This window comes from Gambusia affinis, linkage group LG23 (assembly GCF_019740435.1).
Source record: "Gambusia affinis linkage group LG23, SWU_Gaff_1.0, whole genome shotgun sequence".
Taxonomy (NCBI): Eukaryota; Metazoa; Chordata; class Actinopteri; order Cyprinodontiformes; family Poeciliidae; genus Gambusia; species Gambusia affinis.
Window position 1 is genome coordinate 9,415,359 of NC_057890.1, and position 27,903 is coordinate 9,443,261.

The following is a 27,903-nucleotide window of genomic DNA, read 5'->3' on the forward strand; positions in this document are numbered from 1 at the left end:
TAGTTATTCATCCACTTTGCACAATGCATGATTGCAACTGGCTGTGAAACGAGTCGGCATGATACAGCCACCGGCGTAGTTGATGGCAGTTTCTTAAATTTAAAATCTTTAAATTGATTTTGTTACAGTTTCTAATGTCATTGTGGCCAAACATCTTGGTGTTTCCCTTGTCTTATCAATGTTTTATTAAGAAGCATTTTCAAAAATTAAACCAGGTTCTGCCATCTTAATGTAGAACTGCCAAGTTCAAATGGCTGCTTGAATTTGTCAAACTATCAGTAGTAGTTCTAAATCTTTTCCTCGTGTTCGCTTATTGTATTTTTGTTTTGTTTTTGTTACTAATTTTTTTTTTTTTTTTTTTATTTTTTTCAAAATTAAATGTATACTTGGTTACTTTTTCTAAGTTTCTGCATCACACATCTGCAAAGGTCGTTGTCCTCACCATGGCAATCCTGGTTGTATATTGGAAAATCAGCGCAATGATGCACATCTTCAAAAAAAAAGTACCAATGTTGGGCAAACATCTACTGTAGGTGCCGTTAAAACTTCTTTTACAAGGAGTGATGATGTTGGAGCATTGGTTGAGGCTCTTATATTTGAGAGGGCAGAAGCTTGAGGTCGCTTGGTTTGGAGGGAAGTTAAACTTTATTTACATTTTTTAGGTTCTCACACATCATGTCCTGAATGCAATAAGCCAAAAGGCTCTAAACAATCACAAGTTAGTGTCTCATCACACTATATTATCAATTTCCTCATGAAATGACATTGGGAAATAATGACAAAGCAAAAACAGACAAGAAAAGGCCAATTTTCCCCTTTGTTGTGTATTGTGACTAAAATATAAAATAAGGTTTGTCAACTTCTTACTTCAGAGAAAATTGGATAAATACAAACTAAAGACACTTTTATGTTGTTTTTTTTATTTATTTTCTTGAAATTTGTTTCTGAAAATCCATTTTGAATTCCTGAAACGAAGTCTCCACTGGATTTAAATCTAGACTTTTACTAGCCCGTTCTAACTTATCAATACAGTTTGATCCTAACCGTTTTATCGTAAATCTTTCTGTTCTGCATTTATCCCATCAACTCTGGCCTGCTTCACCGTCCCTTCTTAAGGGTTCTAGCATAACTTGCATTGTTCTATAAAACCCTATAAGAACAGAATCGTCTTCAAGGCAGTGAAAGCACATTTCTAACCTGACGTTACTTTCCTGAACCTCTGATTGAAGCTGTTGATTAGTATCAGTGTTCAGCAGCGGTGGCTTAAAGAAAACCATTGTAAACTTCTCCTGGTAGAATGCCTTTGCTATGTCCTTCTCACGGTGTCGAAATGAAAATTGAACGTGGAGAATGTGCTTAAAGAAAATTGTAGCCGCTGTTGGAAATGGCAGGGGAAATTTCTGTTTTGAGTAGTTGCAGCAAAGGAGATTGTTTGTAGTATGTTTTTTCTATTATTGATAACAACAAAGCTGTTTTCAGGAAGCCACTGGTGCACTTAATGTAGCCTCTCCAGAATAGAAAAACTGCAAATCAATTCAGAAACCCAGTAAACAAGGACGTTTGGTCAGACTGTAAGCAACTCGGAAACCATCTCAAAGAAAGAATGTAATGCTTCACTTTTGAGTCAGAGAAACTGTGAGACTTGAAGATAATTTAACAGCACCACAAACTCACACGTAAAAAAAGGAAATCCTGCGCGGTCAGCTGGGTCTACCAAAGTCAGCCCTAATTTTAAGGGGTGTTTCCGTAGTGACGTATAGCTTATCATTAGGTCTCCTAAGCTTTGCTGTGCAGTGACAGGTGATGCCGGGGGCTTCTGGCCTAGTTAGGAGTGAGTCTTTTGAGTCTGTGACATTGGGCAAACCACCAGTCCTACTTGAGATTGAGACAAGGATTGGATGGCACAACTTCACTTCCAGGAAGCACATGCTTTCTTTACAATGCTAGTAAACTGTTCTTGAGTGGAAAAAGTCAAGGTTTGATTTCATGAGTATTTAATAGAAAGAACATGGTCATATTTTTTCAATTGTGGACATTGTGACATTCATTAGGTCATTACTGGTAGTGTAATAAACAGTGTGCTATATATTTTTATTCTAATCCTGTATTTTCTTAAAAATATAGCAAGATTTTTGTGGAATATCCAGTTCAGTCACATCTTTGAGGTAATTTGAAGCAGATGTCTGTTGTTTTTTTGTTTTTTTTTCATCTGTTCTAAATAGCGCAGATGGTTTGGGATGAAGGTGTGCTATATAGTGCTTTTCTGCATTATTATTATTGGTAGTAGTATTAAGTTTATTAATCATCCAGAAGTGACATTTCTGATCTCTCACCTGTAAAGTTTCAAGTCTCCAGCATGCTGAGGTGAGGGACTCCTAAACTGTGTATACTATTTTGTCAAATGTGAAGTGACAAAATTATTTTCATATGGCACAGTATATTAAAACAAATCAGGCAGTAGTGTGTAATTGAGATATTATATCTTTTCAAAAGTGCTTTGAATTTTAAGGTGTCACATTTTATTGACATTATGTGCACATGTTTATATATTGTGCTTTTTTCATATTTCGTTTTTACTCAAAATCACAAATAGCCAATTCCCAAAGTTAGTACTGTTACATAACAATGAGAGCAACATTTCATTTGCCTCTCTATGTGCAGGATTTATTGGCACATTGTACTATAAATCCAGCATCAGTTATTTTACCTACTTGGGTGACATTTTAAAACATACAATCAAATCATTAAGGAGCTTTATTGCAATTTCTATGTGCGCATCCCAGCAAACATGCAGACAGACAATGAAAAATACTTAAAGTGAGTAGTGAAATCTTTCCTATCATTAAACCTTGCTTCCTGACGTCGGAGAGGTGAACAAGGAGGTGCAGTAAAAATACGAGGGGCGACAGCACTGATGGAAGGGAACACAGCATCCTATAAATAACACCAACGCATTTACCTGCACTTGTAAAGGATGATGGAATACATTTAACCCTGAATGCCATGTAAAAGCAGAGACAGAAATATGCCATGTAGTTAACAATAATTGGCCTCCCGTTAGCCTGTGCTGCGCTGCTCTCCTTTCAAAACATAAGACTACTTCTTGGAGAGGGATTGAGGATAATTATGGGTGCTGTGATGTGGATCAAAAATATTCATTCCACTTTAATAGTGATAGAACAGAACGTTTCTCTGATATCCATTCGATAACATGTGGCCATATTAGCATTTTTCTTGGATATTGCATGCTAACTTGGCTAACTTATCCAAGCCTTGATTGAATTTTCAATGTTAACTTTCACTGTACCGCCCAAGGCCCTTTTGACTGTTAATTTTAAGTCGTAAGAAGTAAACGTGATAACTGTTGGTACTAATGTTTACCAACAGGCATCACATTTTTGCCAGACTCCTATCAATTAGAAACATATCTATCAAGAAATTGACCGCACTACCTAAACGTACAACACAGTAGTACATCAAACTAGACATTTGTGGTTGTGACAATATCTTTAACTTAGGAATTACTTTATGGGTTTCAGGAAATGCTTTCTGCCTGACACAAGCTGTAAGTCGGCATTGAGGGAAGGGGTTAAATGTGATTCCCCATGAATGACATTTATTTGTTGAAGAAAAATAACAGGAGAGCTGGATGTTTGAACTGTTTCAGCTCCACCTCTGGGGATGTTATCCTTGGGTATTTGGGTTTTGGTTTTCATTTGTGTTTTGATAATTTCCTTGTTCATTTGTCTGACGGGTCTTGCCATATTTAATTTTTCTTTAATTATTGTTGGAAAGGTGTTGCCATGTTGCTTCATTCCTTTGGGTTTAGTTCTAAGTTTATTCTTGTGTTCTATTCTTTGTCCATTTAGGTTTATTTCCTTTGAATCTTTTAGTCTTTTTTTCAGCCAATTAGTCCCACTTAAAATAAATGGTGCTTTTGGATTGGCTGGTTTGCAAACGCCAGTCAATATTGTGTCATCTTAAGTTGGGAATGTACACTATATATATATATATATATGTACTTTTTTTTTTGAGTCTTCTCTTGTGGGTAGGAATAAGCACATTTCATTTACCACATTCTAATAGTTTTTTACCCATTCTTCTTCGCAAAGCTAACCTGATTTTTGAAGCACATCGACTTTTTAATTATGACCCATGTACAGAGTTACATAACCACTCATCTTTTTCAGGGTATGTCCTTTCATCCATTTGTGAGGCAGGATTGAAACGGCTATACCATCCATGTACATGAAGATTGTGTGTATGCGGGTGCGTGCATGTGCATCAGAGGACTGCTGGAGCAGTCATCCTTGCTCTGAGTGACCTTGTTTAATTCAGCACATATATCCAGGCACCGTCACACACACAGCCACACACTGCCACAGGCATCAGGCACACAAATACACTCATGCACATACGTGCTTGCGGTCATGTGAATACACAAGCATGCTCACCCTGGGGACAAGGACATATTTTGTCATTGCTGCTTATCAACAGATATAAACCACAGACAACTAGAGGGAGGTTGGAAGGGGGGATACTGAGGATTTTTAATCAAGTCAATACAACTTTTATTCAATCATACATCTGCTTTAACTCAATAACCAAGCAAGTAAGAGGAATATGAATCAAAAATGGGCTTTGATTATTTCAGCCCAGACTCAGGAGTTATATGACGATGCCGATAGATCCGTACAAGGATAAGATGCACTCACCTCATCCTCTGCCCATGCCCCTCATTAGCCTTACACTATCTTGTCTGGTACAAAAAGAAAAGCAATTAAAAAGGGGGGGCGTGGGGGGGGGGACACCACAGTGAAGCTGAGCAAATTAAAGAGCGGTGCGCAGTGTGTTGCAATAATGAGCATAATGAGAGATTCAGTGGTTGGTAAAGAAGGAGGTGAGAAAACATCTAGAAAAGCTTCCTTTATGAAACCAGCCAATCCAGCTGGTGAGTTCCAGTAGTGATGAGCAGAAGTGGCCAATCAACTCACTCGTTCTGAGCCTTGGCAACAGCTTCCCCAGCACAGCCAAGCGATAGTGGGATGTGCGTGTGTGTGTGTTTGTGTAGATGTCCTAACATCTGTGGGAGTATAAAGTGTGTATTTATGCCGCAAACGTGCACTTCCTGAAAATTCCTTTTAAAAATCAGCCTCCTCTGTATTCAGGTGTTAAGCGAGACCTGGCATGTCACACAGACTGCCACGTCTGCTCCTATCTGCTGTGTACACTGAAGACCAGGGCTGCTGAGCTGCTTTCATCCCCATGAGTGACAGATTAATTGATGACTTCATGAATTCCTTATTGCGGTCCCCTAAAACACGTGAGACTCAAAGCTAACACACACAGCGGTGTGTGGCTGCATAAATACAACGATCTTGAAAAAGTCTTCCAACTTGGATCAGACAGAAATTGAATTATAGTGCAGCCGATGTTAGAGATAACGCTAACCATATGGCTAAATTGAAACCAAATGAGTGTTTGGTTGTTTTCTTTTGGTAGACTAAAATCAATATTCTTTTTATGTCCTGTCTGTTTGTTGATCTTTAACTCCAGTTTCCATTTGGCCCCAGCAACAGGGAAAAGCTGCTGTGTAGAGTCAATAAGTTGAAAAATACAGTGTAAGCACAGTGCTCATGTTCAAAGCAGATAGATAAGCTTTCAAGCAGGTAGTGCTTCAAATTCAAACATGCAAGAGGCTTTGAGGAAAATAAGGCAGTGACTGCTGCTGAAGATATATATATGTTTCATATCTTTGCCAGCACTTGATAAGCTTGAAAAAGCATTAAAGCATATTGTTGAAAAGCTTAAATCCTTTTTTCTATATCTACACAGTTATTATGTAATAATTTTATGGCTCTGCTTTGCAATGTCTTGGGTATTTTTATTTTTACCTTCAATTTCTCTCGGAAGTCCGAACTCTGATCTGACAACACTGATGTATGAATGATGACCTAAGACGAGCCAGCCCTTTGTATTTGCAAGTCAGAAAATCAGTTGAATTAGCTGATTGTTGTGATGGTAACTACGCTTAGCAATACATGACAATATTTACCATTTCAATAGTATGTATTGACATGCAAAAGGAATTCTTCCTCAATTAGAGATGGTGCATTGCGACGTGTGCTGCTGATTCAATTACAAAAAACAGACGCAACTTTCACCCCAGTGAGTTTGTATTTATTTGATTATAGGAGAATTTGCCAGGCTGCCACAAATTCTTCTGGGCATGTAAAAAATTAAAACGTAGAGCTCTAAGAAGAGCAATATACACCAATGCTAAATAATCACTGTAAGTGCTACTCATACGTCATAGCATTACAAAATCTCATGCTATGCAGACGCTCCATCAGCACTGAGGGATCACATTTTTTTTTTTTTTTAAGAGGGATGGCAGAGGAAATCGGAGAACTGCTAGTGAATGACTGAAATGTGAAAACATGAAGCAAATGTTTTAGACCTTTGTTTATTATCCTCTTTGTTTCAAAAGTACATTTCTCTTTTGCTTTTTGAACTCTTGAATGTTTTGTGATAGTATTTTGTCAGTTTGTAAACTGCCAGTTCGAAGCTGTGACTTCAGCGTTCAGTTCAGGGAGTTGGTGACCATTTAAAAAGAAGATCATAGTAAATCTATATTTAAACCTACATTTATGTACTAAGTGACCAACAGCGAACTAATCAAAAGTTAATGTGAGAGCAGATTTTTATGACAGACAAAATAAATTACTGACGTAACTTTTCTTATGAGATAATCATGTTATTTTGCAATTAGCCACATATTTTAAGGTCAGCAGCCGATTTCATCACATATGCTTATGTAAAAGTGGTGCAGAGTGGCTCAATCTGCATATGTTTTTATGGCTGCAGTGATTAAAATATCAGATCTGATGGCTAATGGATTTGACAGTACAAGCACACTGCCAGTCTAGTATCAGTGGGATTGGGCACCCCATTGGGATACAAGTGACAATGAGAGTGCAGAATGGAGTCATGCAGCTATTGTATCCTCTACTGTGGCAAATCGTCCCTGTCCCTCAATATCCTCTGTATTATCACCCAGTCAGGGCTGATGCTTTTGAATGAGGGATAGACCAGGAGAACTATCTGGACCTTGGGTTTTGAAAGATTACAACATAATGCTTGCAGTCCTTATAAACATGGTATTGGTGGACATGTTTTGTTGAAGATATAGACCAAGCATTGTTGAAGGTAAATACAGCTCATGGAGACACTTCCTGCTCATCAACTTAAACATACTTCCTGTTACTGTGTCCCATTCTCTGTTATGTCTAGCATACGTTTCAACATCTTTATAGATTCAGAACATGTTGATTAACTCCTCCAGCTTAGGCTGATTAGAAGAAAACCCTCCAATATACTACATTTTATAAAATGTTCAGCATAAGTATGGGATTAAGACATGTTAACAAGAAAATCACTTTGATTCTTTTCACATTTCAACAATGTAAATGATTTTAATTTTTGCCTTTGAACAAAAGAAATGTACATTTATATTTCTAGTGGGTTAAATATTGTCAAGTTTCAAAAAAACTGTTGGTTATCCTTTATATTTTAAATTGGGTTTCAGGACAAATGGTACAAGGATCAAATTGGCAACCAACACCAATGTAGTGTTGTTGGCAGACTTACTGGCATATGTTTGAGAAATGATAGAGACTTTAACTCGAGGTGCAACACTGAAGTTGACTTGAACTAACCCCTCGAAGATTTGAGACTCGACTTTGAAAAAATGACTGATGGTTCATTGACTAATTTTAGTTTGTCAGTAAGACAGATTTTTAAATTAATACTTCAGATAAATGTACACATGCAAGCATTAGAAGGGGTTAATAACAGTTGAGCAGGGGGACGGAAACCCTCCAACTTTGGGTTGCCGCCTATGACTCAGGCTGTGAGTCAGAGCTTTGGAAGAAGGGCAACGGCATGTGCTTTTCTCAGCCTCAAATGTCACGTGTGTGTTAACCCAGATTTATAGACCAGGTTTTGTTTTGTTTGTTTGTTTGATTTTTGTAAACATGGGGTTTCTAAGAGCTAGAAATGCTAATAGCGGGTTTCCTGCACTTAATCTGTCATGTGTGGGACTAATTCTGCCACACATGGAGACAGTGTCGTCCACCCTAACTATGGCCTCTTGCCTCCTCTCTGTGGCATCATCCGGCAAACAGTTGTCATCCCTGACAGGGGTCCCCGCTTGTCACTGCCTCACAGAGGAAAAGGGAGTCTGAGTGTGTGCGAGAGACACAAAAAGAAGACAGGGTGTGAGGCAGAGAGGGAGGAAAGCTTTTTGAGGTGCTGGAGGAGGGAATCATAGAGCTGTGTTTGAGCGTGCGCACTTGTACGTATCGCACGTCTATGTGTGAGCGTACAGTAGCTGTGAGTCACGCAGTGTGTGGGGGCTACGATGCATCTGCGCCCAGCACGACAAAATGTGTTTCGCTTGACTTTATTTCAAGTCTACAACCACATTCCATATGGTGTCGGCTTCGCACAGCAGGATATAGGGCTTCGTTTTGTTGTGCTGCAAGATGAATGAGAAATACAGGCTGTTTGCTGAATGAGTGCAGGCCATCCATCTATTTCAGAGCATAAATGCAAATGTTTTCTGAACTCGTTCAAGTCATGTAAGGCAGGCAGGATTAAAGACGGGTTGAGGTGAAGTTAAAACTTCCATCTAAGCTGTATTAGCTATTATTGAGAATAGTGGTTGAGAATGTGAGGTTATTTTGTTATATTCCTGCGCGATTCAGCGACATACTTCATATTTTCTGTCAGAATGAGTCTCTATGTATCATTAGCTATGCTCTACAGCAAACACAGAATTGTTTACTGTGGTTTTGAGTGTTGCTACACCTGATGTCTAAATGGTAAACAACTGCCACCAGCTGGTGAGGTTTAAAATTACACCCGTATGCTTCAATAGGCAGGGATATTTCTTTCATGTTTATAGCAAAAGAAAACCCAAATTTAATTATCCTGGACACTGAGCTTAAACAAGTTTTATTAAAATTTTTCCAAAAATTATTGTTTTATTTTTGATTTCATGAAAGACAGAAAGAAAGGAGCACATAATATCTAAGAGGTAGCCACAATGGTACGGTTTGCCCACAAATAAAAAATCGGGAATGAGTTTATTTGATCAAATGGGACCAAAATTGAAGTTGAGGAAAGAGGAAAAAGTGGAACTAATGCAGGTTACCAGGGAAACGTCATTCACATTAAGAATCATGGAGTCAGCAGCATCGTGCTGACTTTTAATCAAAAACTTTAAATGTATTTTTGTTCTTCCATTTCCCACTTATGTACTACTTTCCTGTTGGTCTATCACAATAAAATGCACTGAATTTAGTTTGAAAACTTTTACAGGATGACATGTCTCCACTATATCTCAAGTTCTTGCAGGTAGAAGCGCAGCTGTGCATAAAAGTAACACATCAGGATTTAAATAGTTTTTTTTTTTCCTCAACAGTTTTAGCTCTATGGCCATTTTTCATGCCTATTCTGAAACTTAACCTCAAACACCCATCTAGAATTATCATCATAATCATCCAATATTTAAAAACAAAACTTGCCTCTGAATTCTTTTCCATTTTATTGCCATAGAAATCTATTGTGCTGCTATGTTCCCTTCTAATTTGAAAATGTCATTCATTAGAATGACATAAACATTTAAAGGGCAGTTCAAGTCGCAATGATGATTTTATAGAGTAGTTATTCAGTAATACATGATTACTGAATGCTGTATTACACTTTAAGCACCAGAATCAGATGTTGGCTTGTCTCGTTACAAACTTGTGTGCATATTTAAACCCGTAAAAACATTTGTCATTGAGATAGCAGTTATTTTGAGTAAAGCACAAGCTGTCAGCATGGTAAACACATCTAGACCTCCAACAGAACCCCCTACACCACTTGTCTCTGGGGTTATCGTGTTCCTGCTCCTGCACTGATTCTCATCAAAGTATCTCCGCTGCCTCTGCAGCCATCTAATTATGCCACAGCTGATCTGATATATAGGACTCCCCCTCTTCCTCCAGAGACCCAACAGAGAAGAACAAAGCACCCCATTTTTGGGGGGTGTTTTTCCTTCCTTCATCACTAAAGTCATCTCCTTGACTTCCGCTATCTAAAGCCAGTGCACAGAACATGTTGAGGAATCTCAAGCCTGGCTGCTGCAGTCACTGTGTGGCTCTAACGGAAAGTGACAGAGAGCCGGACGGATAATCTTCTTGATGTGCTGCATTTTTATGCAGCCTCTGGAGGCAGCAGCCATTTTTATCAGTCACTGCAACAAGCCCTTTGGCATCTTGGGGATGGAGAGAACACACAGCATCCATTCAGTGACAAAGTACTGACTATTTATCAGTTTATTTATTTATTCATATATATATATATGTATATATATATATATATATGTATATATATATATATATATATATATATATATATATATATATGTGTGTGTATATAGTGATGGCACATCCAAGTTCAAAATTTCTGAGGAGTGCAAGTATAAAGAACACTGCTGTCAATGTCAGACTTGAGCAAAGAAAGAGGGTGAGCACGCTAGATGACAGGAAATGGAGATCTTACACAAGTGCACAAGTGGAATAAATGCCTTTATTCAAAAGCATCCATCAGGAGGGGCTGTGCGTGCAAACGGACTCTTCTTGCTGACAGTGACTGTGAATATTGGATTGCCTAACTAGCCATGGCAAAGACTGGGTCGCAGCGTTGCTGTTGATCAGGCACGCTGCCACATTAGATCGCATTTACTCATGTGATTATGATATTAAAACAGACTTTGCAATTAAATCAGCTGCCTGGAAGGCCAATTAGCTGAAACACAATTAACATTTCCATAACAATCACATCTAATAGTCATCAGCAGCCATCAGCTGGGTCATGCAAAAGACAATAGCAGTAATGGGTCCCTTGTTCCTTTTTTTTTTTTTTCTTTTGCTTCCACTAAATTAATGTTCTTGTTGTATTTTGGGGCTGGGGACACACTGATTTTTTTTGTTGCTATTTCAGAGATCTGAATGTAATGGAGATTTCCCACTAACAAGATCGTGATTGTTTTTTTGTAAGCTCATGCCATGTGTTGTTGTCTATCAGTGCTTTGGAGAAGGTGCTATTTTTGGTTTTAATAGCTTCAATACCTTTCAGTAAAATCTGACCAATTCCCCACATTTTAGCATTTAAACACCCTAGTGTCACATTTGCAAACACGTTTTGTGCATGGCTGTCTTAAGAGTTTAAAAAATAACATCAGCTCGGCCACTAGACAGTGGAGCTCTGAAACTGTAATGTTTTTCACTTGAAGGAGCCATTTTAGATTTTAGGTCAGCTTCTCAATAACACGGCTTCAAATCCAGTGTGGCTCACAGTAGCATAAACAATAGCTGTGCTCATTTTACTGTTACACCTCCAATGTCTCGATAAATCAGTTGTGCACACTCTACAACCAAGGTTAGTAAAAGTGTAGCCAACACTAGTTAGTCTGCTTACTTAGATTGTACTATCTTTGTTGGTCACTGTGAGTCTATGTTGCGTGTCCTCATTTTGATGATCTGTTGTCAGAACTGTCTAAACAATTAATAGATTTTTCTATTTGTTTTAAGCTCGATACGGCCATATTGGATTTGAAGTTAGACATCTTAATTATGACTCTATGGGTTGTTTCCAATTATTTTTCTCACTTAAAACAGAAAAAAGGGACATCTTTCTTTTTGCAATACGTGCCACTATCACTTTCATGGTTTTTCTTTGTGCAACACAGCAACACATCTCAGATAAAGCTCTTCCAAATTCAGGTGAGTGAATAATGGAAATGAGGCTAATCATCAATTAACTGAAGGAATCTTATCAGCTCTCTTCTCCCTTGATCCTCATTTATCACTCGTGATTGAACATTATTTTCCACCTATTCACAATGGGACTCTGACAAACTCGGAATAACAACAATGGTCTATTGAGATCTATCACGTCTTCTCTATCTGCCTGGATGTTGGAGAGGGACGATCTAATCAAATGATAATTTTTATCTACTGAGGCTGTACAGATTAGGGAGGATTTGTATTAAGTCAAGGTTCTAACTGATATGGTCCTGTCAGTAAGTGGTAAACATGTATTAATCAAGTTTAATAAGGTAAACTATTATAATGTCCAGAGAATATCATATTTAGGAGCTGTACACATTAGTTTGAACAGTATAAAGAAAAGAACAGACACGTTTGATGACTAACAAACTTAAGAGGTCATGTTTCATCCTTGTTGGCCAAAGGGTTTGGCTTCTTTAAATTGGATTTTATGTATGAAAGTTAGTTTTTTTGTGCCTTTGCCCAAGTGGAAAAAAATTATACAAATCATTTTGGACCAAAAGGAGTCGTTTAAAATAAACGCTAAGAATATGGGTGTGCAGAGAGAGGGGGGAAAAAATGAGCAGATGGGACAATCATAACTTCAGAGCCTTTTTGGAATAAAAACGGTCCGACATCAAAAATCCTCGAGATGATGTGCTTTTTCCAGACAATTTAGTTTTTCATTCAACATCCATCTGGAGTTATTGTTGCCAAAAAAACTCTCTCAAAGCACACAGTTTCACTTTCAATCACAGTAAAATTTTGCAAGTTAACATTTGTTTATGAATCTAGGACATAAAATCACTGGCGAGTTTACACAATTTAATTTTCATTAGTATCATACGGTTTCATTTGTTTTTAACTCCTGACAAGACGAGAACAGATTTAAGTAACTGGTTCTTGCCTTCTCGCCATTCCTTAACATGTCTATCTTTATTGTATTACACATCATCTTGTGCTGCTTTATTTCCATTTGTATGTTTTTTCCAGTGTAAAACCACCTTTTAATGTTTTCTCATATTGTTGAAGTAAAAGTCTATAAATTTGGAACTCCATACCATGTCTTTGAAGATTTAGCAATTACTCCTTTTTAGATGAAGCCTTTTAACTTTGTATTATGAACCATTTTTAAAATCCAGTGTATAAAAAAAAAAAAAAGAAAAAAAAAATCTGAAGTGTTTTGCCTTTAGAGTTCAAATATGTGTGAATTAATGCACAAAATCCCAGCACCTGTAGTCATTTCCTGACGCTCAGGATTTGACACGATTTCTCTAAACAGTTAAACCTTTGCAGGAAAGCAACAACAAAACAATTTGAGTGTTCCCAATTTCCACTTATGAGTTAAAGCAGTTTAAATCATCGTATTAACCCACATAGTCTATTGAAAGCTGTGACATTTACCTTCATGTGACAAAGCTGCAGTATATTTTCCACATATTTTTCTTTTCCTGCTTTTTCTCTAATATCTGCTCTGTCAAAGGTCCAGCTCAAGCTAACTGAAATGTGTGTACACAGTGGTCATGTCCAAGAGGATTAGATCATCATGTTTTTCACGACAAAACGCCAGGAAGAACAAAAGCACTTTTTCTTTTTTTTGTTTATTTCATCACCCTTTAATATATAACCACTACCAAAGACACCATTCACTTAACATAAATAATGGCAACTTATTTAGCAGAGTAACATAAATTCAGAGGGTAGGTGTGTATTTTAATGTAGATACCAATTTTACAGTACAAGACTAAAGTCAAATTTTCCTCAAGTTACCAAAAATATTCTGGAAAAGATGAACTGAATACACAGCAATAAGAGAAAAACACTCAACTGTACACCACCTGCCTGTCCAAAATCCATTTTTAAATATTAAATATCCTCGACCGCTTAGTTAATGATGAACAGGATGTTTCACTGATAAATTAAAGCACGTCAGCTAGCAGAAAACACTCTAAATGTGTAGGACGGAATGTGATGCAAACTTCAGAACAGATGGTCACTAAAGAACACAACATTTGTTAGAATTCCTTCTGAAAGTGGCCTAATGGAGTAAACAAATTCAACAAATGGTGAAAACAAACAAACAAACAAAAAACAAATTTAGAATTCTCCCACATCCACCCTCTTGTCTCTGAACTTGCTTCTGGCCTTGGTCCGAGCCTTGAAGTTAGCAGAGTTGTGGAGATGCTGAAATGGAAAGATTTGGAATTAGAGTCTTGCTTGAACCTTATAGACAAGCTAGACCTCGTCTTGTATTTACCCTTTCAAAGCGAGGGATTTTCATGGCCTTCATTGTGGCTGAATCGACCAAAACGGGCGGTCCCAGTTCAAACACATCCCGGATGAACTCGTTTGCCTGAAGGAATGGAGTATCGTGCATTACATTACAACTGAAAGTTTCAATATAATTTATATGTGAGGTGTGGCACGGCTTAATCTGTAGAAACACTTTTCAATGCAATTCTTTTGAGTTGTGGTGCACTGCTCCAGTTTTGGTCGAATTTTTAGGAGTGTGGTTCTGCTGGAAGATGAACTTCTGCCTTTAAAGTTTTGAAACTTTAAATAGGTTTCCTTTAGCTCAATCTGCCATATTCATCATTCTCTTTATCATGATGGTACCATGAGTTTTTTTTCCCCCCCTCTAAGCCAGAAAGTTTAATTTTAGCCTCATCCTCCTCTAACAAAAACTCTCGAAAGCAATGTGGTGTCCTGGACTTTGTGGGAAGCAGTGCAAAATAAATGGATTCTATTTAATACACAAAGACCTGAATACCTGAAGGTGGTAGTTCATCCCAGATCCCACAAACTCTCTGAAAGCATCATAGGTCCTCTTTCTGACCCAGCTGTCGATGGTCATGCGCTCGGTTCCGAAGCGAATCGTCTCCGACTGGAAGTCCCCCTCCTAGAAAGGAATTCGAATATTTCAGCCACACATGCCAGCCTGACATCCTTTTGAGTGTTGATGAATCTTTCTTCACTCACCTCAACAGCTTTTAGTACGTCCCTGAACACAGACCTCTGCTTCCTCTTGTCCGTCTTGGCTCGGTGCTTGTTGCAGTCGGTAGCTAGAGCGTTCAGCTTATTGCACAGTTCCTCCCACTCGTCAAACTCAAATTCCTGCATATTTAAAAAAGGATAGTACTTGGGAAATCAGAAACTTTTGAGTGTCCAAAACATGGTGGCAAACAAACCCAGATTTGAACTTACAGAATCGATGTCCCTGGCTAGCTCGAAGAGCAAAGCGATCGTCTCCCCAGCAGCGATCCTCATGTTGACATCGTCGCTCTCTAGCAGCCGCTGCAGCCTGGGCAGGTGTCTGCGCAACAAACCAGCGAGCATTTCAGCACCAGAGCTGCCAACGCCAACACCACCGGTCAGATTCTTACGTTTTCAGGACGCCTTTGAGCTGACTGGCCGAGCAGATGGTGAGCAGCAGGGCCCAGGACAGCAGGGCGTTGACGTGCAGCTGGCTCATCTGCGGACTGATGGAAGGACAGGTTCCGTCCGCCCGGGCGTAGGACCGGGTGAACAGGCTCTCGAAGCACTCCATGGTCGCCTGCACGTCCTGAAGCAGAAGAGGGGGCAAAAAACATTTAGAACTTGGGAGTGTATTTTACTTTGAAAATAAATCAGAAGTGACTGGCCTGCTCACCAAGATGTCGTCCTCTGCAACAAGCGTACAGAGCCCCAAACTTGTCGCCACCTGTTAAAAAACAAACGTGCCGATTTTAGTTGAATTTCTGAGATTTCAGATGTTTAGACAGGAAGGAAGATGCAGATTTACCGCTTGTCTCGCTTGGATGTTAGCTGACCCATCTGCCAGGATGTTTTTGAAGATGGGCTTTAGAGACTTGAACACCTCCTCGCTCTCGATTCCCGATCCCAACTGAATGCACAGCAAGCACGCCAAAGACGCCGCCGCCCTCTGCTCTTCGCCTTTGCCTGGCAACAGGAGGAGAAGCCGTCAACTTCCTGTGCATCTGCTGATAACAAAGAGACTCTGATGTAGAAACGTGCCGATACCTTTCTTGAGGCAACGCTCAATGCTGTCTGTGATGGTCATCCTTCGCTCTGAGATGAACTCGTACAGGATCCGAGTGGCCATTGCCGTCTTGAGACCGTCCAGAGCCCCCTGTCTAGTCTTGGCACTAAACAGGAAGGGAAATGTAGAAAAAAAAAAAGATATGATTCAACAATCATAGGTAATCATTTAGTAAAATAAAATAGGTCCAGATTGTTTTGTGGTCCATGAAGGATTCCTGGATCACCTGTTCTCACTCAAATGAAAAAAAAAAAAAAAAGTAGGACTTTAACCTCTTGTCCACTGTGCTGTCTATAAATCCCTTCAGCTTGTACTGAAAATCCTCCTGGGCAGTGTCCTCACTTGCCTCTCCACCTAAAAATAGTAAAACAAATAGTAACATTATTTATAGTTAACATTTACAGAAGCCTCCGCACTTATTGGCACCCTTGAAAGGACGCATGCAATCCCTTAAAATAAAGAGCATGAGCTCATAATTACAATTTTTCAGAAACCCAAGCTATAATTTGACAGCTTATTATGCTTTAAATGATAACCCACAACTTCCTGAATATCTGGAGTATATAAATGATGGCAGAGAGGGAATTTTCTTCTAGATGTTGTTCAAACTGGGAAAGATGAGAGAAAACAGCATTCCAGTAAAGCAGATTTGTGATAAGATAGGAAATGGCTGCAAGAATTTAAATTCATTTTATTTATAATCAGATTGATGATTAAAAGGTGGAATGCACACACAGAGGAGGAAGACAAGGGAGAAATAGAGAGGAACAAAATCTCACAGGTAAAACCAAACAACTATTGGAAAGTTCAATTTTGAGGTTTTTTTTTTTTGTTTTTTTTTACACATCTTTATCAGGACTGCCAATCATTCTGAAGAATAGACGGCTGTCCACAGACAAGCCTACCTTCATCTGCTACACTTGTGACGTCACTGAAGCTGCTGCAATGACTGAGTGTCTCGATGGAGGCGTCCTCATCACTGAAAGGCAGCACAGCTCCATGCTGGCCCCCTGAAAACAAAACATTTATTTCATAAAAAAAAAGAAAAAAAAAAGACAGGAGCTTTGTTCTGTGTCAGACAAAATCCCTTATGTAAGTCAGGCATCACACAGGTACTGCAGCAAACACCACTGTTATCTAATCAGCTGTGTTCTTTGGACGGCTTATCCTGCAGGTGCCATGTAGGCGAAGGTAGTCGGGGTGAACGGACTGCAGTTCAAACACAGCTGTGTGCCGATTGGAAAGACACAGGTTAAAATAGCTCAACTGACCACTAAATGGACGACACAGCTCAACTATAAATAAATAAAGTCTAACTTCAGCTGAGAAAAGAAGCAAGCGTTCACATTTGACCACATGTGGAGACAACCACTTAAAGTCATCTGGTACAGTTATTGGCACAAACTGACCAACAGAAATACTTAGTCATACTATTTCTATGTACTTTAAATGTTGGCCCAGTGGAGAACAGCATAACAAAGTGATGTCCAGGCCTGTTTCTGCACACGTCTAGTCAGCAGACTGGAACGATGCAACAAGCTTACAAAAAGTGACATTTCTCTTTTTGGAAGCATTTTGGTTGCACTAAACATGGAAGTGGAAAGCCAATTCACACCACCTGAGACTTTCGAGTTAAAGCTGCTTTAAAACTTAAATTTGCAAGCTGCGAGCAGATCACATTTTCAGTGCAAAGTGTATAACATTATCTGAAATAAAAACACTTCGAAATGCCTAAATTTTAGCCAAATTTTATAACATATCTTTTAAGTAAACAAAAATAACCAACATTATTGTAAATTTAATAAGGCTACATTTATTTATTTTTTTCTATTCTAACATCCATTAAACAAAACATGTGCTATTGAGATTTACAGAATAAAGTGAGAGACTTTAGCTTTTGACATGTCCAGGTCTTTTGGGCTTTCCAGTTAAAAATAAATATAGCATTTGTGTCTTCTATAAAAAGTAATTGAATCATGCAATAGATTGTCTTTTTCCACTGTACTCTTTAGTAAATACCTCAAAACTGTTGTGTGTACAAGCCAGACAAGGTGTGTGCATTATAAGACTATCCAGGGAAAAGTGCATGACAACGTGCAGGCAGCTCCTGCACAACAAGCTCACACTTATTTATACTTGACTCTTTAACATTTATATTTATTATAAAGCCAAAATCAGAATAGAATGTCATTATAAACAATTTCACCAAGGAGTGGAATTGTTTCCAAGGGTTATGCTTTAAACCTTAAGAATCTTTTTTTTTTTTTTCCCTGTAGAGAAAGGCTCTCATTCGTACAGGTGAGGGATTTCGGGAAGCATAATGACAGCAAGTAGGAGCCAAAATAAAATCCGACCAGACCAGACTAAACAGGCTCCTCTGTGGCCTGAAGTTACCTCAGGAGGACATGTTTGTTTGGCTTATTAATGCAAGCTTTTCAAATTTACCAGGAAAACATTCAAAGCCGAGACAATGCACTTTAGCTTGGAGTTTTTCTAAGAATTTATCCGTCTAATCACGTCACACGTTAATATATGTTTACAGTGTGTTAACGTGGGCTTTTCCCACACCACAGCTGATTTCTGGGAACCGGGCGGCGCCTCTTCGCTGACCCGCTATACGGAGGACAAAATGTCCTCCTCCTGCTACTACGCCACCAGAACTGATAACAATATTGGAGAAAATACAGACAGTATTTTATAAAAAAACAAAAAAAAAAAAAAACGTGTGTAACGTTAGTAAATATTCATGATGAAGAACCGCTTAAACAAATCTGGCTAACAATCGAATAAGATAGAAATGATTAGCTTTTAGCTCACATAGCTGGACTTGTCTTGTTTTTGTTTACACTAAACGCCACAAACGCAACTGATAAAACAGTAAAAATAATTAACCGACTATAAAAAGTGCTAATCGCTTTTAATAATTAAAAATTATTGACGGCAGTAACGTGTTTGAGACAGGGAGTGGTTGATGCTAGCTTGTTAAACACGGTATAAACAAATATTTTGCCTAACACAATTTGTAAACATTATAACCAAGATTAGCATAAAGTCATATATTTAAAAACGTTTTAGAAGAAAGCAAAGCTTTGTGTCGAAATTTTTAGCTAGCTTTTGTTTGCGCCTAGGCCCGGACTCCAACGTTTGTAGTTCCAATTGTTAACACGTACAATTCCATGGAATACGTAAGGAAGACTAAAAGAACTACAATTCCCATCACACAAACTGCTCAAAGATGCAAGGCCATAGCCTATCTGCCGTTCTACTACTCACCCTTGCCTTTCTTCTTCTTGTTCCTTGGCATTTTCGTGCAATTTAGTATAAAAGTTTTGATCAAAAATCAGCCAATACACGACCAGCTTTTATTGTACTGTCTAGTAAAGTGAAAACGTTCCCGTGGCACAGTGGATAAAATGAAATCGAAGGCGATCTTGGAGATAGACTGTTGGCCGAGACGATACATTTTCCTCTCATACACCAGTGCTTCTAGACCGGAGGGCCGCTTTGTGATTTTATACCGGCAGACATGTCACGAGGAGCTTTCCCGGCATCACTGACCAATAGGAGAACGGCCGGGAAGTATCGAGCGTGCTTGCGCGTGACGCAGTGCGTTTATTGTTTTGGTAAAGGGATAAAGGGAGGGAGATAAAGCCATAATGGGTTGTCAAAAAACAAAACATTTCTGATTTAGCGTAATGTTTATTCCCTTTAGTGTTTGAACTGAACTGTTAACAGACGCACAAGGACACATAATTAATCTTTAAAAAAAATATATTTTAATGAGATGTAACTTAGACAATTACCATTGGTGGCTACTAGTAGCACGGCATTGCAATGTGTGCTGTAGTTGTAATAAAAATATATATTTATAACCTTAACAATATCAGCTGCTGTGCTTCAGCTTATGTGATTAAAGAACCCCTATTACTTTCAGATATGTTATGAAATAATTAGATCAAAGAACCATAATTACCTTCCTGAAAATTTTGTATAAAAAATGTCCTAAAGTATACAGAATATAAATAAAAACACTTTTTTTCAAGAGAAATGAACAGAACAAGGGAGAGGTTATGTATGATTAGTAAGAATTGTAAAATTGTCTTAACAAAAGTGAGGCACAACTGTTTGAATGCTATTAATGTACAAAATCCTTGTCAAGTATTTAGCATCATCAGTTATATTATTCTATATTTCTGTAGTCTTTATTTCATTTTTATGTCTCATCAAAAAAGCAAATACCAAAAGAAAAACAATGACCATTGGCCAACAGTTTCATTATTGTGTAATCCAGTCATTTAGTGGGTGGCCATATCTGCTTACCCTTAATAAGTAAAATACAAATCTAACCAAATCATCAGTCAGTACTAAGCTTTTTGACCTGGTGACCACAAACTGCTAACTTTCACTTAAACAGATAATAAAGTAGATTTTCTTAGGTATTATTTTAATTGTATATTTTAATTTCTTACCCAATTTAACTATTTTTAAGTAATGTAATTGTTCAGTTTTCAAAACTAACCTCCCTGCTGTGGTAATATTATGGCCAAACAACGTGAAGGCATAAGAGTTAAACCGCCTAGCATGGCTCTCCTTTAGGGATACATGACAATTAAGTCAAAAACGATCAGGAATACATCAGCCTAAAGACTAACATTGAACTGGCAGCACGAAATAGTTTGTCAGGTTAGAAATTTTTATATAATATCAATAAACAGTTTGTCACTACAGAAAAACTCCAGATGGTTAAATAAACATGCAAGCATGACCATGCACAAATATTTCTGCCATATTCTTCTGTTAAAGTTTTTTTTTGTTTTGTTTTTCTCACTGGCTTTTAATTCGGCTTGTAGCATTAGTTTTTACAGTTATTGTATTTGTATTCTTTGTTTTTATTTCTGGTTGTGTTAAACAGCACTTTGGTTAACTGTGTTGTTTTTAAAGTGCTTTATAAATGAGGCTGGAATGGAGTGGAGTATTTGGAACCCCGTACATTTTCCAAGTAAATTGAAGTGATGAGTAGAAAATCAGAGGCTATTTGTCAATGATAAGTCGAAGTTAAAAGGTTTGTTCATGCAACACCTTTATTATTTATTTGACTTTGTGTTTGGGGGCAAGGTGGTTGTAGGACAGGACAAAAATAGCTTTCCAGTTGACGGGTGGAAAATCTCACTGGAGATGCAGCCTCCTTGCTCCTTGCGTTCCCATGGCTGGACTGCCAGCAGCATTCCTGCCAGCTCTTGAGAAAAATTCATAAAGTGCTGTAGCTTGCAGAGTCCAAATCTGACTGTTTTAGTCATGCATCTTGCCTTAGATTCAAGAACGGTTTCCGGAGGTGCACAACAGAGTCACCATTTCTTCAGCAGTTAAAGTCGCTTTTCTTGTTCAGGGTGCACCGCTGAATCACTGCACTCATCGGCAGCAGCGGCTACTCTACTGCCGCTGAGCCACAGTGTGTAGGGACAGATGCACTGTTCTGTTTGCAGCATCAAGCTTGAATAATTGATTAGCCAATGTGTGAAGCTGGGGTGTGTTGAGTGGGTGCAGTGACGCTGTGCGGAGAGTGCGAAGTCGAATGGGGAAACACATTCGGCAATACCTCCAAATCCCAGATTTTATGTATGGTTTAGAATAAATTATACAACACAGGATTCTGTGAAATACTCATGCTTAAATGCAAAAGAAAAGAAAAGCTGCTCGGTATCACACTGATTAAAATCATCCAGTGTTACTTAAAAATATTGAAGTTCTCTGGGACTCCCACTCTTTAACCTTAACCCACTTTGACACTAGGGGGTGCCATCCTGTTTGAAATTCAAAGAGCCGCCGTCTCTCTGCTATCACTGCAGTGGAGCAAGTGGGATTCTCTGAGATGTTTTTATGATGCATAATTTATGAAGTGAGTGAACGATGCTCGCTGCTGCTTGGTCTCTGTCTGGCTTTAAACGTTTAATAGGGATGGAGCGTGTGATGCAAATATGAAATGATACAGGAGGGAAGAGAGGGAAAAAAAAGAAAAGAAAAAGTGGAATCAAACATAGTCTGGGGCTGAGGAATAAACAAGAAAATGCTATATTTAAAGGCACGTTTATGCGGTTCTGGCGAGGCGAAGGAAGGGGTTGTCGGAGGGGAAAGTGGGAGAAATCACCAACGTACGAGTAACGGGGGGGGAAACGGAGCGGCTCGTTTCAGGACTTGTTCAGCATGCCCTGCGTGTTGCATCAGTGGGCACAAGCTCTGGCCAACCTGATGCCACAGGAATACAAATCACTCCCTGCAGAGAGCGGGGAGTGAGACACGGAGCTGACAGGCGATAATAGAAAATGTCTGAATATTAATTTCGTTTGCGATGCTTCTCTATTAAATAATTCATAAATGACAAAGCCTGGAGCTATGTGTGCTGAAACTGGCTGGGTTAAGCCGGTTGCAGCAAGAGGGGAGCTAAAAAAAAATAATAATAATAATAATTAATAATAATGCTGTCTGTAAGTTGATGAGAATCCAACATTAAACAAAGATGAGCAGAGGTGATCTTTTCAAGACTGCAAGCAGTTTCCTCTGAAATGTCAACGTGCCCTGTCCCTGTAATCTACTTCAAACATTGCAAATGACCTGAAGGGAAGTGATATCAAAGTCCCTCATTTGGTTACTTCAGTTCATCTTTTACAATTAGTAGCATTTGCAGTGTTTGTTCTGCAGTACTCTATGAAGGGACCATATGAAGTTTCTAAAATTATGTATCCATCAAGAGGAGTGTTCTGTCAAGTAGCCAAGTTACACTAGAACCGACACATTTGTTCCTAAGAACGAATGATGTTACTTAGGAACTGAAAATCTGTATGAAAGTAAAAATCTCTGTGGAAGTGGGCATTTTTAGTTATATCCGCATTATGTTTATAGACGTTTTCAAACACAAACTGTTTAACACGGCTAAAGCAGGTAAACGGAAAGTAAATTGTGCATTTTTGACTTTTTCAAAATACGTAGATTGTCAAAAGAGCAGCACAATTAGCACAGGCTATATAATAAAGGTTTTAGCTAGTATTAAAATGCATGGATGGATGACTCCTTCTCTGTCTAAAAAAATAATAATTTGGTGGCATGAGAAAGTATAATCAAAATAAATAAATTTTGGACAGATGAAACTGTCTGAACTCTATATAATGCTTAAGGGAAGGTTTGACAAAAGCAAAGCACAAAAAAAAATCAGCACAAACTACACAGACCATCTTTTTAACCCTTGATTGCAGGGGCTTGTTTCACTGCCTTAGAACCCGAGTACCCTGCAGTCACTGAGTTGATCAAAGTATTCTGATAGCTGAAGGGTTGTTTGACCTCACCTGATCAGCAAGGCAACGATACAAAAAAACCAGACAGCAGATCTACAATGAAATGACACAAAAAGAAAGAAATAGAGGTATAAAACTAACCCAAAGTACAGACCCCAACTGATAAAAATGCTCTGGGGATATTATGACAATCTGCAAACCTTGACCAACTAAACTTTAAGCAGTTCTCCAACCCACTATCATAGCAACAACCCTCTTAGTTATGGTGGTGTTTATCCACAACCAATATTACAGACACCTATGTGTTTTTGTGAGGATAATTTTCCAATAAAATTAGTTCCAGAAATCTCTCTATCATTTCACATTTATATTTGTGTTTATCAAACGTCCACCTCAATGCGATAGCAATAACAGCAAAGTGCTGGTTAATAAAGATCTAATTTGTCCATCCCGCTCATAAATGGAGACTGCTAGTCACTGAAGCTCTTATTATTTCCCCTCATTTCACTTTTTGTTTTGACAGGATTTAGCACTTCATCAGACAGCGAGGCTATGCTCCCGTCACTGTAATTACTTTCTCGTCTTCACTTTTTCTTTTTTTTTGTGAGTGCGTTTTCTTTCTCGCTGCCTCGTGTTTTGCATCTTCAATCTCACTCCATTAACCTTTTAACAGGACTCCAGAGGAATGGAGGGGTAAAAGGGCCTTTGTTCTGGGCTTCGCCGAGGTGCGCACCGCACCCTCAGAGCAATCGATAGGATGGATTTTGCTTGATCAAAGACAGTAAAACAGAATAGAAAATTAACTTGACTGCATGTTCAGGACAAGAAAGTAAGAAAAACAGAGAAATACCTGCAGTAGCACTTTATTACAATTTTAAACCTCAACTGAGACACTGTCAGTTTCGGAGCAGCGGTTTGCAGATTTGTTTACAAACTATACATCGAATGACAAGGTGACTTACTTCTTAAACCTGGCCATAGTTGAATGGGCGCTTTGCTGTTAGCTTTCTGTTATTGTTTTAGAGAGAGACTCTTTCATGGACAAAAATCCATACTCTAAATTTGCTGAAGGATCCAGGCAGGGGTGCCGCCAGGAATCTTGGGGCCCCATGACAAAAAATGAAATTAACACACACACCCCCTCACTGCCCCACCCCCCCGTGCAGCTGCTGTTATGATTTCTTGAGTCTATCTGACCTATCAAAAGCGTCACAATTTTATAGGCTTGTAACGGCCTTGCTTTCTTTGGTTCAATACTGATACTAGCACAATATTTACTGCTCGTGAATTTTACATGAAACAGTCTGCATACAGTGTGCAAGAAGGTTGTTTAAATTTATTCTATTAGTTTTGGATTACTGAAATGTCTCGCCCCACGAACAACAGTCATAGGCAACATGCAAAATATGGATGAAGCAATCCAGACTTCTCAAAAAATGCTATGTACGGTAGTTGCATTTTATTCAAGCTGCAGTATATGACTTTAATAAAAAACATGTTTTTTCCATGTTTGTTAAATCTGGCACTGTGTCGTGACAGTTTGTTACGAGACAGATAATATATGAAAATATCAACCTCCTTCACCTCCTCCCTGAACTACTATTGCTAGCTAAATTAATGCAATGTTCTGACCAAAACAACCAATCACAACCAGGAGGAGGATCTTAGTGCTGTCAATCAATTTCATTCACTCACTCCTAAATGTGCTAATGGTGGAAAAATAACTTATCGTTATTGTTAGCTACAGCATAGCACAGAGCAAGTGGAGGGAGGATGAGCAGCCACGTGATATTGGGATTGACGGCACCAAAACTCTCCTGTCTCTGATTAGTTGTTTCCAGATAGTACTTGGAGAAGTCAGATGAAATCAATTTTTCACAGATATTTCTATATCATACTGTCACAACATAATGACAGTTTTAACAAATATGTAAAAAAAAAAAATTCTTTATTCTCACTGAGGAGAGGGCAGGTCAGGAGGGATGTGGGTCAGAGCTGCTGCTGACTGACTCACCTGTTTTTAATGTTGTAAGAGGTACAGGTACAAGTCCTGAGAATTGTCATAACTTTTCCCCCCTACATGACTCCCGTGGATCCCGGATAGTAATTTGCATGAAAGAATTTTGCATCCCAGATAAGACTTATCAGATTATTTAGAGAGAAAAAAAAATCCATTTAGGCCCAAAAGCTTTCTCTCTCTCTTTTTTTTTCTCTCTCTCTCTCTCAAACACACACAAACACAAAAACAGGGTAATGGCATTATCACCTAGGCATCTGATTAAGCAGATTAAAAACACTAAGTGTCTGGATGGTAATGGCTCTTTGGGTATCCTAACAATCTTGGATATCCCTCTTAAAGTGTTGCAGCCACTTTCTACGTGTAATTGTTTGCACTGTTATTAAGCCTTTAAGAACCATCTTAATGTAATTCACATTTATGTTAAAAACTCAAATTGTCCATTTACAGGGAGTGCAAAGAAACGCACAATACCCTAATCTTTTTACATTTTGCTACATTACGAACAAACTTTGTTGCACTGGGGAGAACATTATCAAATTAACGACGTTGCAGGAAATTCTAAAACTGCAAAACAAGAAAGTTAATACTTAGAACCAACTTTTCCTTGCAATAGCCATGTGATTTGCAGATGTAGAGACTGAGTCCTTTTTACCGTTTTATTTATTTGCAAAATAGCCCAAATCTGAAGTCAAACCAACTGTGAACATAATTTTTCAAGACCTTAGCATCTCAAATGTATTCAGGTCCATTTTAACATAGACCTAAATAGTTTAACAATTCCATTGTATGTTTAGTGCTGGAAAGTGTTTGTTTTTTCCGGATTTCCTCGTGTTTCTCAGGACTCTCTATTACTTAGATCCATAAATATTCCAATCACCATTGACAGTGATTCCAATCACTGTCATCCCATAGTATGACAGTGCCACCACCATATCTTACAATGGAGATAGTGTTTTCAGGATGTGGATCTTTAATCACAAATTTTACAATGCAGTTTGTGTCTTGTATTTTTGGCCACACTGTGTTCGTCAAGTAAAAACACAAAGCTACATTTTCTTTTGTAGCTTGTATTTTTACCTGATGTTTCACAGTTTTGCCTTCTCAGATTGTTGGCTTTATTGTTACAGTTGCCAAAATAAAGGAAAAGGAGAAGGAATTGCCACTTTAATATCCCTTGTTGCAGATATTCAAACAGCTCCCGGCGTGAGATGCATTCAATTTGTCAACAGCATTTTTCAATTCCGTTTCTCATAAAAGCCCTTCTTCCATTATGGAGATTCGTCTTTTTGTTCCACTCTTCCCTTCTGCTTCCAGTATGCAAACCAGTACAGAAAGTGTTGGCTAGCTGTAACTTGAAAAGATTTCTTGTAGCCAGGTATGAAGATTTCTGGACCTATACCTGTTAAAGTTGATGCAACTGGTTGGTGGTCAGCAAAAAATTTAAATGAAAACTCCCATCTACATACGGGTATCAACTAAATTGTGGCTGTCAGTAATTCACTAGCGCAAGAGATAAAAAAACCCCAAAAAATATTAAAATGACATAAAACATTTCCGAAGCACATTCTGCAGGCAGTGATGAAGACTACTGATTAGTGTGTGTGTGCGCGTGTGTTTGTTTGAGAGCTGGCAGCAGCCATCCAGACAATGGGGTTTCTTCAAGAGGAGACATTATGCCCACAGGCTAATAAAGCAGGCAGATCAGTTGGGGAATCTCTCTGGCTTGACGCACTGGATGACTATGCTTCATTGTTGTTTTCTCCCCCTCTACCAGTCTACCATGTGCATCCATTCTCTTCAAGCCTCCAGTGCATACACACACAAAAACATATGCCATCTATCAACCCAAATGGTAGCGTATCCACCTTGAGTTGGAGAATATAAAAATTCAATTTGTCCCAGTTAATTTTTAAGAAAAGACTCTCAGTGCAAAATACATTTTAGACATATTTCTATGTTTTTTTTCAAACATTTTAGTTCGTACAAGTATTTGACATTTGCAAAAGGTGTTAAAATATGGTGTGAAATTTAGTGTTATAGGTAAAATGGTCATAAGAAACATATCTTAATGGAGATTCCACTTTCATGCAGGAAAAAAATAATTACCCAATTATAACACTGTAGTATGTGGACTTGTAGACTTACAGTTGATTTAAAGGTTAATTAATGTCAAGTGATTGTACTCAACCAGGAGGCAATTAAGAATAAGTTATTGCTCTCTTTTATGCAACCACAGTTCTATCATCATCTGATCTTCACAAGAAAGTCCAATTATTAGTGTATCAAGGCACAGACTTCTTCTTTTTTTTATTTTTTTATTTTTTTTTAAACTTTGATAATCATAGAAATAATGTTTGTGTTGTGAAAGTTAAAAACACCTGTACTCTAGAAGATTTAACACAGATTAACGACTTAAAACATAAAGTAGTTTCAATTTTAGTATAAAAATGACAGTAAAACCAGTTTATGTGCTCAGATTCTCTCAAACAGCAGCGCGTTTTCCTTCAGATGCTCAATAATAGCGGCCTAATAGAAGCTTTGTTAAATCTGATTGTGTTTGAAAAGGTCAATTGACCGTTTGCTGTCTTTCCAGGCAGTTCAGGAACTAAATCCAAGTTGTGCATCAGGGCTGGATGACGTTCTGATTGGCTCTGCTCACTGAGCAGCGAGTGAAATCTG

General features: G+C 38.3%; 2 protein-coding genes across 4 annotated transcripts in view; one reads left to right on the forward strand and one right to left on the reverse strand.

The window, feature by feature from the left end:
* Positions 1–27,903, forward strand: part of dock4b (dedicator of cytokinesis 4b) — a 183,004-nt gene that overhangs the window by 13,818 nt on the left and 141,283 nt on the right. The window lies entirely within an intron of this gene.
* On the reverse strand, positions 13,462–19,416 carry ifrd1 (interferon-related developmental regulator 1). Its single transcript, XM_044108069.1, has 12 exons — positions 19,192–19,416; positions 16,824–16,928; positions 16,191–16,272; positions 15,900–16,024; positions 15,661–15,818; positions 15,529–15,579; positions 15,263–15,441; positions 15,084–15,192; positions 14,859–14,993; positions 14,650–14,778; positions 14,137–14,232; positions 13,462–14,063 (listed from the first exon to the last, which is right to left on the reverse strand). The coding sequence occupies exons 1-12, from the start codon at positions 19,220–19,222 to the stop codon at positions 13,977–13,979; spliced, it is 1,287 nt and encodes a 428-aa protein (XP_043964004.1). The 5' UTR covers positions 19,223–19,416; the 3' UTR covers positions 13,462–13,976.

Excerpts from the sequence above, each read along its gene's own strand:
- ifrd1 (XM_044108069.1), bottom strand. The coding sequence starts at position 19,222 with ATGCCAAGGAACAAGAAGAAGAAAGGCAAGG. Across the intron at positions 16,025-16,190 it reads GACAGCACAGTGGACAAGAG|TGCCAAGACTAGACAGGGGG; the intron begins GTTAAAGTCCTA and ends CTTCCTGTTTAG. Across the intron at positions 15,819-15,899 it reads TGAGCGTTGCCTCAAGAAAG|GCAAAGGCGAAGAGCAGAGG; the intron begins GTATCGGCACGT and ends TCCTGTTGCCAG.